General features: G+C 37.0%; 2 protein-coding genes across 3 annotated transcripts; both read right to left on the bottom strand.

Annotated features, from left to right (window-relative positions):
• Nucleotides 1-323: 323 nt before the first annotated feature.
• Nucleotides 324-815, bottom strand: LOC103446319 (dof zinc finger protein DOF1.5). The gene has a single exon (XM_008385404.4). It carries the CDS (start codon nt 813-815, stop codon nt 324-326), a length of 492 nt encoding a protein of 163 aa, XP_008383626.1.
• Nucleotides 816-11,574: 10,759 nt separating this feature from the next.
• LOC103422376 (protein SCAR3-like) lies at nt 11,575-19,034 on the bottom strand. 2 transcript variants are annotated; one of them, XM_029110322.2, is made up of 9 exons: nt 18,578-19,034; nt 17,088-17,251; nt 16,296-16,419; nt 16,014-16,146; nt 15,399-15,466; nt 12,619-15,268; nt 12,406-12,504; nt 11,973-12,080; nt 11,575-11,871 (listed from the first exon to the last, which is right to left on the bottom strand). In XM_029110322.2, the coding sequence occupies exons 1-9, from the start codon at nt 18,730-18,732 to the stop codon at nt 11,833-11,835; spliced, it is 3,540 nt and encodes a 1,179-aa protein (XP_028966155.2). In that variant the 5' UTR covers nt 18,733-19,034; the 3' UTR covers nt 11,575-11,832. The 2 variants fall into 2 exon arrangements, with proteins under 2 accessions (XP_028966155.2, XP_028966156.2); XM_029110323.2 differs by having other exon boundaries at nt 12,406-12,501.
• Between the last annotated feature and the right edge of the window lie 646 nt (nt 19,035-19,680).

The following is a 19,680-nucleotide window of genomic DNA, read 5'->3' as shown; positions in this document are numbered from 1 at the left end:
GGTCAACCGTTCCATGCCACATAAAATATTATTTATGGTTGCAGATTCGCATGGTTTTGTTCGAATGTTCGATTCCACAATATTTTTGTGATTTTTTTTTTCTTTTCCGATCGATATTTAATTCCATGCACATGTTAATTATATAGGGATTAATAGATTTTTGTTGTTGTTAGTATATAGGGATTGATAGATCGCAATTTGTATATATACACACCAGTAATTACCATTAGGCTAATTCACAATACACTTTTTTTTTCTTTCGATTTCTTGAAATTTCTAATTTATGGATATGGTGAAAGAATAAATTAGGACAATATGATGATTCAGCTGCATGGTTGGCCACCTGAGCCGGTCCTCCGCCTCTTCGCCACTGGGAAAACTTGGTGAAAACTGCCTTGTGCCGCCGCCACTTGCCACTCTTCCACCACCCCATCTAACTCAAACTGGTGCACCACATCTGAACCCTCATATATACAACCCTCCGGTAACCCGGCCAGCCCCCGACAAGGCGGCTTGGTTTTTCGTCGACCAGCCCCCACGGGGACGTTCCGTAGGGCCCCGCCGGCCGTCCAGTACCTCTGGCAGCCCTTGCAGAAGTGCCTAGGCTGGTTAACATTGTAGTTATTAAAGTAACAAAATTTTGTCTCCATGCTTTTGCATCTTGGGCATGGTATGATCCTATCAGGCCGCTTCTCCACCGTTTGATCATCCTTTTTGGGTTCTTCTTTTACTTGTGATGATCTGTTCTGCAGTGTAATCGTTTTCCCGAAAAGCTTAATTCCATGAACATCTTGGCCGGTTTGGACCTGAGCCATGGAATTTTTTGAGAGAGAAAACAATACAAAAGCTAGAGAGAGAGGGGGGGGGGGGGGGGGAGAGAAGAGAGAGAGAGAGAGATGATTTATGATTTGAGCGACATACACTTTGTATGGTTTAAGGAAAGGTGGTGTGCTACTGCAAGTGGTTATGTATTTATAGATCGAGGAGAGGGGATAAAAGTGCTTAAATTAAAAGCAGGAATTGTATGTAAAAATCCATTTGACAGCCGCCAAGAGCTTGGGCAGGTGGCTTTAACAAAAGGGTTGAGGGTGAGCTTTTTGTCCACATCATTACTCCACGTCATCATCATGAAGTCTAAAAGTGGGTCCCGTCCAGTTAGGCCGCGTACAAAGAGTTAGAAGTTGATGGGAAGCATAAAGAGATCGATTAAAGTATGTTTCGCTAATGAAAGTTGTAGCTGTGTACATATTCTACCCTAAAAAATTTTATTGAGAAAAAAAGCGATAAAGTAAAAGTGCTTCTTGTTTTTGCTTTGAGAAATCTCCATGCATTAGGCTTTAGCTTTTGGCTGATTAAAAACATATAAAGAATATCAATGCGATATCTAATTAGCTCGCAACTGTAAGCAGTGCTGGTGAAGCTCTATAAGTGAAAAACTAATATATATCATACTTTCGAAGAAAAGAGGAAAAGGAGAGATTTTAGTTAGGTGGTCCTAAAGCTTTAGCTTGCAAGCATGGGTGGAGAACAAGGGGTCTTCAACATGCATGCATGCTCCCCAGCCTTTGTAATTTGTGCCCTTTTGCTCTCAGTGGCACTTGCGGTATGGTGCTAACATTGTCGATGTAAATTTGTGCCGTCTTCAGTATTGACGAAAATTTACCTGCAAAACAATCAACATCTTTAATCAGAGACCTAAGACTCATGCGCCCACGAGGTGGGGGGGGGTTAGGTCAATGGATCTCCGATGCCTAAGTTAGTTTTTCTAAGAGAATAAAGTGTTTAGGGCTTTTTAGAGTTGCAAAAGCTCTGAAAATTTGGTAGAATATGAGGTATTTATAGGGTTAGGGCCGGCCATAGAGAGATATTCTCTAAATATTCCCAAGATATTAAATATGAAATAATATCTTGAGATAATGGTATAATTATCCCTAATTGATTTAAATTAGGATTACTTACTTGATTTGCGTCAATCTTCAATTAGGAATGTATTAAAGATAGGATTTGGGTAATTAATCCTTATCTTTAATTTCTTGCCAAGGGCAGGTGAGCTGTGGGCAAACGTATTCAGCTGCTGAGACCTCCAGGGGTGTGAGTTGCGTGTGCCAGCCCATTTATTGAGGGCAATCTTGTCTTTCTTGAATAAAAGTCCACGTGTCACCTCTAGAATATTTGAGATTATTTTAGGCTCCACAAACATGACATCAAATGTGCGAATTACAGTATATTTCATCCGGATATGTATATTAGTAATCACTTTTAAGATCTATAATGATTATCCGTTGGATATAGAATCGATAGTAAAGGTCCAATAAACAAGCAAACAACTTAGGCATGGTTATCCAATTACGTTATTCGTACGTAAGATATCTATCACAAAAGCATGAAATCTTCTGTATTTTTTAGTCTCATTTTAATGTTTTATATAATAGTGGTCTTATTCAGTATGAAAGCTGCTAATCAGGCGACGTTACTGAAATTTCTTGTAGTTGAGCAAGGCAAGATCATTCAATCCTGAAAAAAGGGTAAAAAATTAAAGTAATTGATAATAGTTTTATGTTACAAGGCAATTGCAATTTTGTTGCGTATGAACTAATTATTGGTCTGTTGGGTGAGATCATTCTCACTTACGATGATATTTCTTTTTTCAATATTGGAAGATAGTCGGATTTTCCCCTCTATACTAATAAGTACTACTGCTGATAATAATAATGAATAGAACTATATACACACATGCCTTTGGAAGAAAAGAGAAAAACTATACACATATACATGCCATGAATGATTTTTGTTGTCCTACCAAATTCTGCCAGCAGTGAGCTAGCATATATGCCTCCTAGGAGGGGTGAGTGTCTTACATATATATTACTTTAACTAACTATGGAGATCACTTGTGAAATTTTATATCAATTAGGCGATGTTTAAGGCATGTTATTGTCATTAAAGTGGGATACTTGTGCTAATAATCTAATGTTATTGCCAAACACTTTGTTTCAAAGCCATCTTTTCAGGTTTCAATGGATTTGATGATTAACCTTGTACGTTGTTTCCTTTTCATCACACTTGACATTGTGGGGTTTGTGGTCTGGGACAGCTTTATGCTAAGGGGATTCTCTCAAGAGTGGGACTTTCTGACATTTCATAATTTAATGTCAATTTTTGTATCAACATTATAAAATATTGTGCTAAAAACAAAATGTGACATATCTATAGTCAAACAATTATTGTAAAAAGCAATGCGAAAATGGGATTTCTTTAATAAAGGAATCTTTAATTAGTTTATGCCAAAAAAGGAACCTCATTTCCAACACTTTTTCTAACTTGTATGATGCAGACAGAGTAGCACAATTCCAACACTTTTTACTTGGAATGAAATGCATGCAAATTTTTCTTTATGATGCTTTCCAAAGTCCCTTTTAATCAAAAGATTAAAGGATATGTAAAGAACAAAGTGATTTGGGTGCATCATTTTTATGGTTGGGGTACCTCTTTTTTAGGGGTAAAACTGCCTTTCTTGTGCGCATGTAAAGAGAAAAAAGCATCAGCGGAGTAATATTGGAATTTCTTTTCTTTTCTTATTACGATTTTAAAAGTTGCATGTTCGTATTATTTTATTTAGTCTTTAAAATTGGGATAACTTATTCTTTCGAGCCCACGTGACCACTTTTAATGCTAAAATGGACGGAAATTGAACGTAAGGACAAACTGATTTGTGGCAACTAATTTCAGGGAATTGATTGATTTTTAACTTCAGGACTAAAATGAGGAGTTATACAATTTTAGAGACCATTCATGATAAAATCCCTTCCATTAATTAGTCCAACATAATTTGCATTTGACAGTATTGGAGCAGAAAAATCCGTCCTTCAAATTCTCCAACAAGTAACACTAGTAGAAAAAACGGCTTGCGCGACAGAAAAAAATGTTTTGTCGCACAAAATAGACAGGATAGGGAAAAAATATTTGCGCGATGAATATTTGTTGTTGTCGCGTAAAGTCAGCAAGAAAACGCGGGGTAATTTTTTTTGGCACGAAAAACTTGCGTGACGAAAAGGGGACATTTGCGCGACCAAGGGTTCATCGCGCAAGTTCTTGTGAGTTTTCAATTAGACCATTCACTGCAGGTGAATCAGATGAATCAATACCGCATTTAATACAGATGTTTGCGCGACAAAACCTTCATCGCGCAAAGACCCTAACCTTCCTATAAATATGCACTTCTGTTGTCCTTATTCTTCACAATTCTGTTCTTATTCTTCAAGAACAGATGGAGGATGAAAATAAGGATTAGAGTGTGCCCGCCACCAACCCGAATGATTTGAGACAACATTTTGAGTTTGCGCATGCGATTGTTGTAGCCATGCTAAATAATTGTCTCACTGTTGAGTGGTGTTCTTGGAAAGATGTGCCCAAGAATGTGAAGAAGCTTGTAATGGATGAACTATTAGTAAGTATATTGTTGATGGATCAATAATTAAGTTTGTGAAATTTTTAGTTATATGTTGGAATTAATTATTTGCATATATGTGTAACAGTGTAAGCATACTCTTGATGATGGTACAAACAAATAGTTGATGAAGTTGATGGAGGATGCGTTGGAGGGAGGTTACAATCAGTGGCGCTATGAAGTCTTGCGGAATGGACGAGGACCATCGAAATAGTAGTTTTAAATTTATGTTTTATATGATAATATTTAAATTTAAGGTTTTTTTTATAAGTTATGTATTTGGACTTAATTAGGTTTTAATTCCTGTTTGGTTTTTTTTATTAAGGCCTAATGTAAGCACCATATCCTCGGTTTGTATGTGTTTTCAATCTTCAATGAATATCGTACTTATGCTCAAAATAATTGTATGGATTAAGGCATTAATTATTTATATAATAAATATTTAAAGTATTAATTATTTATAAAATAAATATTTCACTTATTAATTATTAATAGAATAAATATTTAAAGTTCTTTTTAGAATAAATATTTAACTGAATATTTGCAATCATTCTGTTCGTCGCTAAATATATTGCGCGACGCTTTGTTCGTTGTGTAAGATTACTTTGCACGACGAACATCAGATGTTTGTCGCACAAAGCACAGTCAGATTGCGTTCAAACCTTCCCATTTATTGCACATTTATGACTCGTTTTGCACGATGAACATGAAGATTTGCACGACGAATGGGTTCCTCGCACAAAGGTATCCTAGTGCTATATAAACATAGTTTAAGAACCCTAGTTTTCAAAAAAAAAAAAAAATTGTTTAAAAAAGAATGGCCGATTTTGGATAAGGTTCTACCAAAAAGAAACTTGTAGTGCGATTAGAGATGTATCGATGGAAGCAAGTACCGTACTTTGGAGGCAAAAATATGGCTGAGGTGTACGCCGAATTTGTGTATGACATTAGGAATTTGGTGCGGAGGGATTGTTCTGTTGAGTTTGAGTCTTGATAAAAGGTCCCTGAGAAGTTGAAGAAGTCCATGCTGGGGGAGTTATCGGTAAGTTTGTAGTAAATAATGAACAATTATTTTTGTTAAAACGTAATATTTTTAAATTACTAATTTATTGTTATTGACATTAATGTAGGTTCATTGGGATGTTGATGAAACCGAAAATAAGCAACATATTTATGTGGATGGGCTTTTCAAGCAGAGTTTCCGGTGATGGAAGTTTGATGTGTTGCGGGCAAGGGATGATTGAAGTTGAGGAGGGTTGCTTTTTTTTTTTAAATAAGATTTTGTGGACTTTATTTTTAATTTAATTAATAAATTTATGTTATGTGGATGAGTATTAATATTTTCATTAATTATAATTTTTATTTGGGATAGTAAATTAGTTTTGTTAATTAATTTAATGTTTAATAAGGTTTGAGTTTTTTTTTATTTATAACAAAAGAAAATTTTACAATATTTACAAATAAAACGGAAAAACAAAAAAAAATAAAAAATATGCATTACGCGACGATACATGTTTTCGTCACGCAATTTGTTAAAAAGAATAAATTATAAAGTAAAGGAAATAAAATAAAAAATGGTAAACTTACGCGACAAATACTTTTTTTTGTCACGCAAAATCATTTGTCCAAAAGTGAACTTTATAATCTGGATTCAAGTTGTGCAGAGGCAAACTGCACAAAAATTGCAAATTTAGCCTTTGCAGTCATCCCCTTCGGTTTTTCTCAATCCGGCATCCGTCATTTCCATTTTCTCTCAATTTCATCATCTAATACTCCTTCCATCTTCTTCTTTAGGTTGATTGAGTTATCTCGGTGTGTCTGGTAAGTGTTTTTTTTTGTTAGGGTAAAAGTATTAATGTAAATTCATGCTAACGCCATTAATGTTGTTGTCTATAGGGATATTGTGTGTGATTAGCGATTGATGGAGAACGATTGAGAATGTATTTTCTATGTTTTGATTGTTGCATCACATGCGAATGCGTAGATTCTCATTTAGTGAAATGTTACATGTGTCAAATATGATTATTTGTGGAAGAACTAAGAACTTTTTCAAAGTGTCAAACATTTCCCTTTTTCTTTGCCATCTTTCAAAATGGCCAAGTTTTTCTAGTTTAACCATAAATATGCATTGAATTTTTTTTTCTAATTGTGCAGATGTCGGAGCTTATTAGAAGTCGTAAGGCAGTGACGACTGCACCTCATTCGATTCCCCCACCTCCTACTACAGCCGCCACTGCTCCAACAGAAATGGACCCCAGGCCGACTAATTCATTAGATCTGATTGGTCCCCGGGTCTTCCAGGTGCCAGCGTCATCAGCCTCTTCAGTGGTGCTACCTGCTAGCGCTAGGTGTGGTCACCTTCACCCCCACACACCCGACATGACATTGTCATCTACTAGTGATGCCTCGAGGTCACAATCAAGTAAAGTTAAGTAACTCCCCTTATTTCCTTGTGAATGCCTACACAAATAGGAGTGACCTGCTATTAGAATCAATGCCTTAAAAAGATATATGATACGTAACTCACCTTGATTAAGTTTTCAGAAACCCATTATGTTCTTAATCAGTTTGGAATGGTTATTTCATCAAGTTGGTCTCTCCATGCCATAAGTTGTCAATTTAACAGTAAATTTAAAAGGGCTACTCTTAGTTTTATTCTCATTAATCATCAATCTGCCATAAAATAGTTAATAGACATTTATAAGTCAAGTGTAAGTTTTCTGTCGACTTAGAAAATGGGACCAGTCAAACATTGCCACGCCATAGCAAGGTGTTGCTTTTAATTTATATAACATATCTTACATTACCTTTGTGCTTCCTGGAGTATCCCTTTTCCTTGGTTTTATTGAAGTTGTTTTGAATTTTCCATAATATAACATATTCTTGTTTCTAGAATTTTGCTAAGCTATTATGATCCGCACAAAACTTTAGCTTAGTGGCTTCCCCTTCCATGACTTGATCTTGCATATGAATTTAAATTTTGTTAGTTTCTCTAGCTTATTGGAAATTACTATTACAAGTGTGCTACTATAAAGGTTAACTGACCTCGCTTTCTTTCAATCAAAATTGTTACATAATGCAATTATGTGTTTGGTCCAAATTTTGCTTATTCAATTGTTGTGATTGTTGTTTGATATCATATATGATTCATTACAATGTCCATGGTTTGGGAATTGTTATAATTTTAGGGGAGGTTCTGCCGGAATTTCGGTTTTATTTGTTGTGTTTGTTTGAATGTTTTTTTTATTTTTTTGCGGCAAAGAAAAATACCTAGGGACCTTGTCGCCAGTTGAAGATGGTGAATGTCATCCGGGTGACCAACGGACATATCACCAGCGGATACGACGACTGGCATTGGGTTGCACCAACAGCCAAGCAGCATAGCGCATTGGCCCACGACATTGGTCACGTCGTTCGGACCTATTACCTTATGCAATGGAAGTCTTGGAAGGCGATGTCGGACGAGATGAGGACAAGGGTGCGCACACAGTTGTCGATAAGTATCCTACCTTTTAATTGTTTTTCCTTCAAATTTTATATATTTATATTACTTAATGTATGTAATTAATTTGTTACATTGCAGACGAACTACAATTTCAACGACATCAACGACGATATGTTGGCGTACATCAACAGGCTTTTCGCTTAACGGTACAAGCAGTAGAAGAGCGACCAACACCAATATTTTGAGACATTTGATGATCTGCATGTCACTCTTGAGGAGGGTTGCCTGAAGGAGTTTGAGGACCGAGAAGATAATTAGGTGTGGCTCTACAGTCATTTTCAAGAGCTCAGGTATGTGGTACATTTTTTATATTAAATTTAAAAGTATTATACATTTCTTACTAATGTTTATTGATTTTTTTTTATATTTCATTTAAATTAGAACTAATACGTTTGTTTTTTGTATAACAGAAGAAGGTGAAAGCCAACAAGAGCAATCGGGAGAAGAAGACTATTCTCCACCATTTCGGTTTGAGGCCCTTCTCATTTATGATGGAGGCGTGGAGGTAGGTAATAATAAAGTTTTTCATATTCAATTTTTAATATGTCAATAATATTTTTTTTTCGTACTAACAATTATCAAATCTTGTTCTATTCAGGGGGGGTTCAAAATTTCCGGAGATCGATGTCTTCAGAGACGTTTATGTTCAACTCGGTGATGAGTTGGCCGAGTCACTTCATGTAAGTATTCTTCAATTATAATTATTATCTTACGCATTCAAGTATCATGGTTATTATTTGAATGTTATTATTAATATTTTCATGTTATATTACACAGACGAGATGGAGAATAGGCAATTGGTTCTTCAGAAGTCCGCCTCCCAGCTTCCTCCTGAGACTCCGCTTGAGTCTATGGATCCCCAGAGGATGCGGGGTTTCAGATCCTTACAGAGACCTTGGATCAGACTCTCGGGCGGAGGCCGATGATGTATTGTAAAGGGATAGAGAATGCCCGACGGCGAGAACTTAGAGCCTTTTCATCATCGTAGTCAAAGAGTCAGGTGACAGCTTTGACAGTAGAGGTGGCCGACCTTAGGACTGAGTTGGCTTCGTATAAGAGCCAGATGTCACAGATTGTACATGCCCTTAGTCAATTCGGCATTCGTCTCTCAGATCTTTGATTGTCGTCGACATCTGAGCCCCTCCAACCCAAGCATGCCCACAACTCTGCCCTTTCTGCCTCTGAGCTCGTCCCCAACCTCGAGACCTTCCAGCCGCCTCTGAATGACGACCCCATAGACTATGCCGCATTATTTTCTTAGTTTTGTACTCCCTTACTTTTTAAACATTTTCCTTGTACATACATTTATATTTATTTAAATAAATTATTTTTCTCTTCATTACATTTTTTAATTGTAATTTAATTTTATTACAAAATTAAAATAAAACAAAACAAAAAATTGAATTAAATTTTTTTTTTTTTTAATTTTTGCGCGACGAATACCTTTGTCTCACAATATTATAGCGACTAACAAGGTTTCGTCGCGTAACTGTAAACTGTCGTCGCACAAAGTTTCGAGAGACGAATACTAGTTGTCCCACCTTTGTGTCCTGGTATTTTGTGCGACGAACACATTCGTTCCTACAAATTTTGTGCGACGAAGGCTAAACCATCACGCCACATTTTTGCGACCAATGCTATTGTTCGTCGCGTAAAGTCTTTCTTCATGATCCTTGCGCGACGAAGTTTCCGTCATGCAGACGTTTATGCGACAGAATGACACTTTGCGCGACCAACTTTTGTTCGTCATGCAAATAGTTAAACATAGTAGTGTAACCTTGTAATTCCATTGAGAAACAACATGACACTATCTTCGCTTGCCATCAACGAGAGAGCAAGGGAGTGTGGGAGTACTTGTAAGAAAACACTACAACGCTCAAGTTATGGAGCGCCGATATTTGCAGGAGGATTTCAGAATAACTTCATACATTTTTCATCTCCTTGTAGTGAGATAATTGGCCTTTATATAAGCATTGAAGTCTTAAACTCCAAGTCCCACTATATATTTCTCCATGTTCTGTGTAGTGGGTATTAGGTTGCTTGGTTATAGTACCCCACTTTCTCATGTTTAGGCGTTTAGTGGCTTGATTAGATGGAGAGTAATTTTTAGTTTCCACATACAAGCAATTACTTTGGGAATCAAAAATTACTCCCCACGTTTGGCATTAGGAACCCTTCCATTAATTAGTTTCAATATAGCTTCTTTACCTTCTTGAATAGGGTTGTCCGACCACGTCATACATAAAACACTTCTCACATAAATACAAGATATTCTATGTGTTTTGTGCCCAACCCTGTCATAGTCAGACGACCCTACTTGAGTTCCTCTCCAACATTTGCCATCGAGTTACGTTTACTTTAGTTAATTCGTCATCTCACATCTGCCACTCTTTAAGGGAATAGAGATGTCCTCTAATGTCTAATCACATATCCCTTCTTGTTATATCTTTTAAAATAAGAAAAACTAATTAAAATTGTTTGAAAACTTTGAGTTTTAACGAGTGAATAGGACCAGGATTTACTTTTTAATACAAAAATGTGGTTTTTCGTTAAAACGAACAGTACCAGGAGCTTTTCGTTAAAGTTCATTTTAAAATAAAGAAAAACTATTGAAAATGACTTGAAAACTTTGAGTTTTAACGATAAGGACAAAATAAAGGGTAAAATGAATAGTACAAGGTTTGACTTTTTAGTGTAAAAATATGGTTTTTTGTTAAAATGAACAGTACCGCAGACTTTTTGTTAAAACTCCCTTAAAATAAAGCTAATCTAGGGTGAGTTGGAGACGGAGACAAATATGGCCATGTACTGTTCATTAAAATATTAATATCTTGGGGAATCTTGGAGGGTCAGAGGGCTCAAACGAGCCCTCTGGCCAACCCTCGGTTGGAGATGGCCTTAGGGTTTTTTAATTCGTAAGCACGTTTTTAATCCGTAAGCAAGTTGCTTTAATCAAATGATAAAAAAAAAAGTCTTCTGTTCGTTATTCATTTATATATTAAATATTGAATTCAGTGTGCCGGTTGGCTGCAATGCCAGCTGAAAATTAGGATTTTTCTTTATAAAAAATTGTATTTATTGTCCATACACCATCTGTAAGTTCCCATGGCAATAATATAAGTTTTTTAGCCTAAAATAATTTACGAGACTTTGATTTTTGATAATGAAAATTGATAAAAATGATCTTGAATTTGTCTACTGTAAATCATTTTGGTTTTTCGGTGAAAAATATGTCGATTTAGATTAGAATAACTCCTTACTTTGATTCATGAGATTTAAAATCGATAGAAATGGTCCATGAGTTTGTCTACTATCAATCATTTTAGTTCTGCCGTGAAAAATCTTTGTCAAATAAGGATCAAAATGATAAAAATAGCCTTAATTTAATAAATTAATATACAACGGACCAAAATGATTTAACAAAATTGAGGATATTTTGTCATTTTATTCTTATTTACATATATTTTTCACAAAATAACCAAAAATGATTGATGATGAACAAACTCAACCACTCCTATAGATTTTAAATCTCAGGATCAGTGATGAGTTATGCCATTTCAAAGACCATTTTAGATAAAAAGCCTTCTCGAAATAAAATCAGTACAAGAAGAATAGATCGATGTATGTATTCAGGCACTTATGGCATTTTGTATAAACGATTGCCTCTAATATGTAAAGATGATCATGTACTCTCAACCGGACAACAACTCATCTCATCTTTCTACCTGAAGGAATCAATCAAAATACTGCACTGGATGGATAAAAGATTAGCCCCTACACTTAATTACACAAAGAAACTGAAATTATTCACACATATTTAACACAGCCTCGGCCAAGTTTGTGGATTGCTTCTCCCGGGATGGCATAAAACACGGTCAAATCAAGTGTCACTCCAGGTATCGTCATCGCTCCTAACAGCCTGATAAGTTTTGATAAATTGTCAACTTGGTTGCTGTGATGCAAATAATGAGAATGGACAAAAGGCAAAGGAAAGAAAAGAGGTGCAGGGCAATGGGGAACCTGGCGAATGGCATTTGCTTTCTCCAAAATTGCGGTGACTTTGACATTGGCGGCAGGTGCTGGTGTGGCGGCTGCCTTTGCTGGCACTGTGCGTCTCAGGTTGAATGACTGGAAGGACATAACAAGAAACGAGCACGAAGTTAGCACTAGTTTCTTTGTTACTTAATCTACTCTAGTCTAGTTTGAAAGGTCGCAACAGATGAAAGCAAAGCTTTACTACACGATGAAATCAATCTATCAAGATTTAGTACAACCAGGCATGTTCTATGTAAATAGAGCGTATATGGATCTGCGGCAGCAGAAGAGATGAGAAAAATCTCGATTTGGCACTGTTGATGCACATTTCACATACGAATATGAAACGCTCCAGTACAAACACAAAGTGACTTTTACTTGGAAAGCAGGCAAATGACAAGAAAAAATGGTGACTCACCTTTGTTCTAATTTGTTGCAGGAAATCTTCTTTTTCGTCTGCCCCTTTGCCATTTAGATCCTGATCAGTATCTTTCTGTCCATTCACGTGCTGGTCCTGCTGCAGCAAGAAGAATTTGATAATATGTCCTTACTCAGTTTCAACTCGCCACTATTCCTATTTGAATACCTGTCATGCCTTAAAATAATAGGATTGAACTAAAATACATGATACCTTGTCTTGCGGTTTAATGGAATCCTCATTCATTTGTTGTTGCTGTACTGGCGCTGGCTTAGGTTGCTGGAGGGTGACAGACCCCAAAACTTCTGCATTTAACGCATGCCTAAAACCTTTGAATACATCTTTTTCTACTGTAAATGGTTTTGAAGCACGCCATTCCACTGGAGGGAGAGGTGGTGATCCTGGTGTATAATCCTCTGAACATCTCAAACCAGGGAGATCCTTTGGACCTGAATCATCTTTTGCTTCTTGCTGAAGTACAGGTTCTAAAGCATCAAAACTTGGAAGATCAAGTAGAGGATCAGAGAGAGAATAGTGTTCCAGACCATTCTCATTGTGCACACTTTTACTTCCACCGTCAACATAAGTGGCATTATGGGATATTCCGTCTAGTATCGGGGAGGTGGATATATGTTCCTCTGATGAGATTCCACATAAACCATCATATAGTTCCTCTAATGAGATTCTACATAAACCATCATATAGTTCATGGTTATTTCTTTCTAGAGTTTCACCAGATTCCCATTGTTCAGAATTCGATTCAGAGAGATGGCTATGACAATCATCTGATATATATGGAGATGATCTACAGAATGTGTCACCGTCAGAATCAGAAACAAATTCATGCAGAGGAACAGCAGGTTCTGGGATCAACTGAAATGACTGAAACATGTCTCGTGCACTTTCATGGCTTTGATTCCCATCAGATAATTTCAGTTTGAGTATGGAAGTTTCAATGCCATCTACGGGATGGAAAGATATTTTCATATGTTCAAGTGGTGGTGAAGAAGGAGATGAATCAACACCAATTCCATCCTCAAACGGCTCTCTGACAGATGTCTCAGGAAATGCTTGGTCCTCTACTCTCTGCTGCTTATTTCTCCGGTCCAGTACACCAGCATCTGAATAACTAGTAGGCTCAGATCCGTCATCATGGACATGTGCAATTTTTCTACCAAAATCATTCACAAGTAACCTACGGCCAAGCCCAAAAACCCAAGAAGAGTTTTCCTCTTTCTCCTGATTCACTTCATTGGAAGTGGACTTTCCATATGGAGCAACTGGCAACACAGTCCCAGGTTCTATCGTATGAGAATCACCAATATTACGAAGTTTTGGATACAACTCAGTGGGTGAAAATCCGTTAGGTATTTTCTTGAAAGAGATGCCATCATCTTGATTCTCAGAGCATGATATGGAGCATTTAGAACTCAAATCCTTATCATTACTGCCAGCATTCTCAACCAACGGACTTTCTTCGCTTTCATGCTCATCAACTATATGCTTGTAAGCATGATTTGAGAGACCAACTGTCTCAGTGTGATTTCTGTTAGCAGAATCTTGACTTATAGGACTTGACATGCTGAAATCAGGAGGTTTTGATGGCTGAAGTCCTAATAGGCCACCATTTGTCCAGAAATTTATTGAATTATTCCTGTAAATGTCAGCAGGGGATTCTTGAGACCCACATAAACTGCTTGTGATCTTATCCTTCACACTAGTAGTTCCAGAGCCAGAGACAGAGGGTGTTGAGTTATTACTGGAATCATCAGCAGGAGATTCTTGAGCCTCACATAAACTGCTTATGGTCTTGTCCTGATCGTTAGTAGTTCCAGATGAAGGAGATGTTGAACTGGTCCTGGAAACGTCAGCTGGAGATTCTTGAGGAATATATGAACTGCTTATGGTCTTATCCTGCAAGTTAGTAGTTCCAGAGCCAGAGGATACTGAATCACCACTAACAGATTCTAACCTTGAACCATAAAAAATGTCAGCTCTATTGGTGCCCACAGCGTGGTTTGGATTAGAAGGTTCCATGTCTATCTGAGGCACCTGCTTATGTATAGGACTCTCTGACGAGGCTGAGCTTGGCAGATCTGTCGGCACTTCTACTTCGGAGGAAATGTAAGACGTTGAAGTATGAGATTCAAAAATTGGAGTTTCATCGTCCAAACAATCGTGTGAAGTCTCATGCACACCGTATGGTCCTTCATTGTTGACAACAGAGGCAACATGTTCCACTTCTCGTTTTGTTTGACAATCAAGATCGGTTTCAGATTCTGATTCAATGATGTTAAGTGCATCCATGAAATTGTCTGGTTGACTTTCAATTTCATCAGTCTGGTTGCTGCTCGAGATTGATTCCACAATATTTTCATCATCAAAGAGAGCATCCATTCGCTCAACAATTCTAAAGTTACCAGCTCCGGCTTCATGTGCATCCAAGTTATCTTTTGTTGGATGCATCTCTGTAGTTTCATCTATACTATTCTGTTGACATTTCGGATCCACTATCTCTGTTTTCTCATCCCAGTTAACACAAGATGAACCAGAGGTAACTTGGTCCTGTAATGAACTTCCAGGAGAGTTATCATCTACAAATCCAGTTTGATCAGCAGGTGAGACAGAATCAATAGTATCAACATGCTGCACCAATTTAGAAGTAGGTGATTCCTTGGATTCGTGTTCTTCGCCTTGCATGGAGGAACTTGGATGGGCAGCATACTCAATATATCCTGACTCAGTTCTTGAATCAAAAGAAGTGGAATTGTCCCCCAGGTCAGATTTCAATCCCATGTCGGCTGTGGAGGCAGTTTGAGAAGACGAGCTTCGCCCATTTACAATAGGAGAAATATATTGCATTCTGCATAGTCAGACATCATAAGTATTTAGTTCCATTTAGTCAAAGATGGGAGCCACTTGTCACTTATAGATTTATGCATTAATTAGAGACTTCCTCTAAGTATGCATATGTGTGTAAACATATACGATACCTGCTACTGCGATTAGATGCTGATGCACCACGCAATACATCTCCTTTACGTTGTGATCCTCTTTTCTTCTGTCCATTTCAACATTTTAATTAGAAAAATCCCAAGTGACAGAACCTTTGAGGTACTTAGAAGATAGAATAATCCAACAAAACATTGCATACAGATTACGGATGGCAGAAAATCAAACTCTGATCAAGAAGAAATTGATGTGAGAGGCCATTGCACTTCACTATCTTAACAATGATAAAATATGCCTGCATCTATCTCTCTTAAGAAAACTTTTGAGCCATACTCATCCACAATATTGCATATGAAAGCATAAGCAAAGTTCGTTCGAATAAGAAATACAGATTCTCTGCTTGGGATGAAGCACTAATGTCTAAGAGTGGGTAAGATTTGGGATGGTTTAGGTTGGGCTCCAGTCAGAACCGACAGGACGTTACCAGGTTGTGACTTTTCAAAACCCAAAACCAAACCTAATGGAAACAGGTTAAGATGGGTTGGCAATAGGTTGCAACTTATGCTTTGGGCATTCTTTGATACCCTAGTAAATAGCCACTTCTGACAACGATAACTTGGATGCACATGAAGCCGTTGAAAAAGGTTGGTGCATACCTTGCTTCTTTGAGCCTTCCTAGATCTTCGGACTTTTTCAACATTTTCTTCATCAGGGATAGCAGATGCTTTTTTGAAAAAGGTTGGATCTGAATATCTCTTCAAACAAGATCCTGGGCCACCAGTATCAAATCTGAACGGTAAAGGAAATAATTCCATCATGTACCAGTTACTATAAAATTTTAAACTACTTGTACGCCAATTAAGGTGAATAAAAAAATTTAACCACAAAATGTAAGCCAATTAAGGTAAAGATAGGTAAAGAAAAGATTTCAATCATACTTGTCCAGTAAATCCAACCGTGGACGATCCCGACATCCTTCATATGAATCCATAATAAAACGAGGCAAGTCATTGTAGATGAAATGATTTTTCTCATTTCGAATACGAGGATGCCACTCTATACCTGCAAAGCAACTGCCTTCTATTAATGATTCAATTATCAGGATAATGATGTCACACCCATGGGATAAGGACTATAGAGTATATAAGAAAATAATATCCACAATAAAGAACAGATGAAACAAGGTCAATTATGAAAGGTTTGTACTGAAGTAATCCCCCCAAAATTCAGAGTCTATATAATGCTGTCCCAGAATATGTGTAGATTTGCTGCTATGGTCGGTAAGTAGTGTTATCCAAGTTTTCCAAGCTATTTTAAACGTAAGATTGTATATGGAAAAAATAACCCACTTCTAAGAAAATTGCAGTTCTCTTGTTTACAAAACAATAAAAGAATACTTGCACTAAATATGAATTGACATATAATTCTATCTTCCTAGACTTTCCTTTAAGGATTTCAGCTTCAATATCTAGTTCTTAAACGGTTTGCAAAAACAAACCTATACAAAAATATGTAATGAATCATAGTGGTAGCTAAATCTAACCATAGATAATTCCTTTTTTACATCATAAAATAAGTTATTACATCACCAGTATTGAATTTTATGAGAACCTGCAGCTTATTTAACAAAAGTTCCGAGCAGTTTGCACAAGAGTGAACGACATCTGTTGATAGTTGTTAATAGCTGGCATATGATATACAGACATAAAGGTGAGAAACAAAAGCCATACCACTGGTGTAAGCAAAATGTATGTGGCTTGTTTGAGCAAGTACAGCCTTCTCGAGGGGAGGAACTGCAGCTTCAATGTGCTGCACACGAACCATCAGTTTATGGCTTCTAGAAGCTGTAGTCATCACTTGCTCTTGCAAGCCATGAAAGACCTCTGCTGCAAACCTACATGTTTTAAGTTACTTTCTAAGTTAGTACCGTTTACTATTATACATATACAAACAGTTGTTATAAATTATAATAGAATAATCACTAGCTTCAACCTATTGCGTTATACATTTCAGACTTGATAGCCTATATCGAAGATCCAAAATTCACATTTTTTGGCCTTTCACCAACCTGAGGAACTTTCACTAAGCACAGGAGATAGGAATCTCCACCCAACAAGTAACTTTCAACCAATTTCATCTCCGGGGGCAAGTTAAGTTTAAACTTATTCAGTCTCTTGTTGCCAATGTTAATAATACATAAGAAGGACAGGATCTTATTGCAGTTAGTGCCACTTTCGCCTGAAAAGAACTGAAATACCGGCCCACTACCCTAAATGATATAGAATTCAATCTCACAGCATCCAAATGTCCCCAAACAGGCCAAAGTAAAGTTCAATTGTACTAAGTCTCCATGACCATGATAAATCATTCCATTCTACCAACAAGAGCTAGCAAGAAATCTACTAGCACCCTATGATACGACAGCGTTACGTAAAATCTCTAAAACGAGGATATGATACGTCATGGAGACGACAGTAAAAATATATAATTTAGAACATATTTTTAACCTGAAAACACCAAATTCAAGTTCATTCAAGTGTGAGAGTTATATTCCTTGTTTCCATTAGAGGCAAGCACATTGTATTCATCATCTTGCAACTAAATCTGTGTTTCCTATTAATATTCTCCTCTTAATTTCTCATTTGAAAGTGTAACGGTATCCTAAAAGCCGAATACTTGTATCCGGCGAGTATCCGGGAGTATTCGACACGTATCGTATCCGATGAAGCATAGGGAAACGCGACCAAACTAAAGCATCCGTGCTTCATAGGTAACACCCCAAATTGACATTACGCTGAAAATAGCTGCAACACAAGGTTACCATATTTTGCAGTGATAAAAACACCAAAATCAAATAAACCTGTAAATATGCAGGATCCAGAGCATTTTCAAAACACTCAATGGCCTAACGAAGGTGATAATTCATGTCAATCCCCATATAACGCAGAAAGAAAGTAAAAAATACCAACTTTACGACTTGTAATATATAATCCCACAACTAATCCAAAAGAAAATGTAATTGACAACCCAATTTGCTAAATTACAATAGTTACCAAATTGCATTACTTCAACAGAACTTCAACGCCAAAAGAAGTAAACTTTAGATTGAATGAGCTGAACCCAGATACAAAAATACACAGAAAATGGAAGAAAATGCAAAAGGGTGGTGAGAAATGAACTGCCTGAGTAAAATTGGAGCAAAAGAAGGGGTAAAACTTACTCGGCAAGATCACCCAACTGGCGCAAGATCCCGACGAGGCCGGAGACGGCAACGCCGTCGAGCACAGCTTTGGGATCTTCTCTGTTCACCTCCTTGTACAGCTGAGGCTGCCCCCAGCTGTACTCGTTCCGCACCTGAAACCTCACCAGCGGCATCTCTCGCTTAATTACTCTTCCAGCTGATGTTCTCTTGCTCTCAGAAAATTAGAGAAAATGTTTTCATAGCAACCAGGCAGGCTTCAAGCTTTTCAAATAACACGCAAATTGCAATGAATGAAGGAATGGAATTGAAGAGAGAGAGAGGGAGAGAGAGAGAGGAGAGAGAGAGTAGGTGGTGAGATTGAAGCAGGTTAACTGCCGAGGGGGAGAGAGAGAGAGAGAGAGAGAGAGACTGATTTGTGAGTGTGCGAGTGTTTCTGTGTCGTTTGGAATGAGAAAGGGGAGAGGCGACATTGCCAACTCTGCAAGCCATTCTTTGGGTGCAACAGAGAAATCATTGTGTTGAATTGCCATAAATACCCTTATGTGTTGGCATAATTACGCTGTGATGTGGCCTTGAGGACTCCGATGCAATTCAAAAAATAAAGGGTAAAAGTGGAATTTCGTTGGGTTCTTCTGGTTTTGTATCTTTTTCAATTCTAGCTACAGAAAACTGTGTATAAAAAAAATATAAAGGGTAAATGTGGATTAAATGATTATATGATTATTATTATTATTTTTTAAATGAATTTAAAGTTGTACTGTCAACAAAATTAATGATGAACTTAACTGTTTTCATTTATTAAATTCTTAAAATAATTGTTAAAAATTTAATTGTTAATTTCGGCAATGTATTTCGTGCATTGATGTATTCTATAATTTTCTTACGAGCCTTTTGAGTTTGTTAGCACCAATGGTCACCAATTGCAGTAAGGCAGTTTTAACCGGGAGCCAATATGTCACTAAGACCATCTCCAACCTTTGGGCTAAAAGCTAAATTTTTTAGCCCGGAAAATTTAGCTTTTAGCCCAGAAACATCTTTTCTGCTCCAACCCTTCTACCCTAAAATTTTAGCCCGGAATTATTAAAGAATGAAATTAGCCTAAATTTTTTTCTTAAATCAAT

Source organism: Malus domestica, chromosome 10, assembly GCF_042453785.1.
Source record: "Malus domestica chromosome 10, GDT2T_hap1".
NCBI classification, from domain to species: Eukaryota; Viridiplantae; Streptophyta; class Magnoliopsida; order Rosales; family Rosaceae; genus Malus; species Malus domestica.
This window is presented reverse-complemented; position numbering and strand designations above follow the sequence as displayed.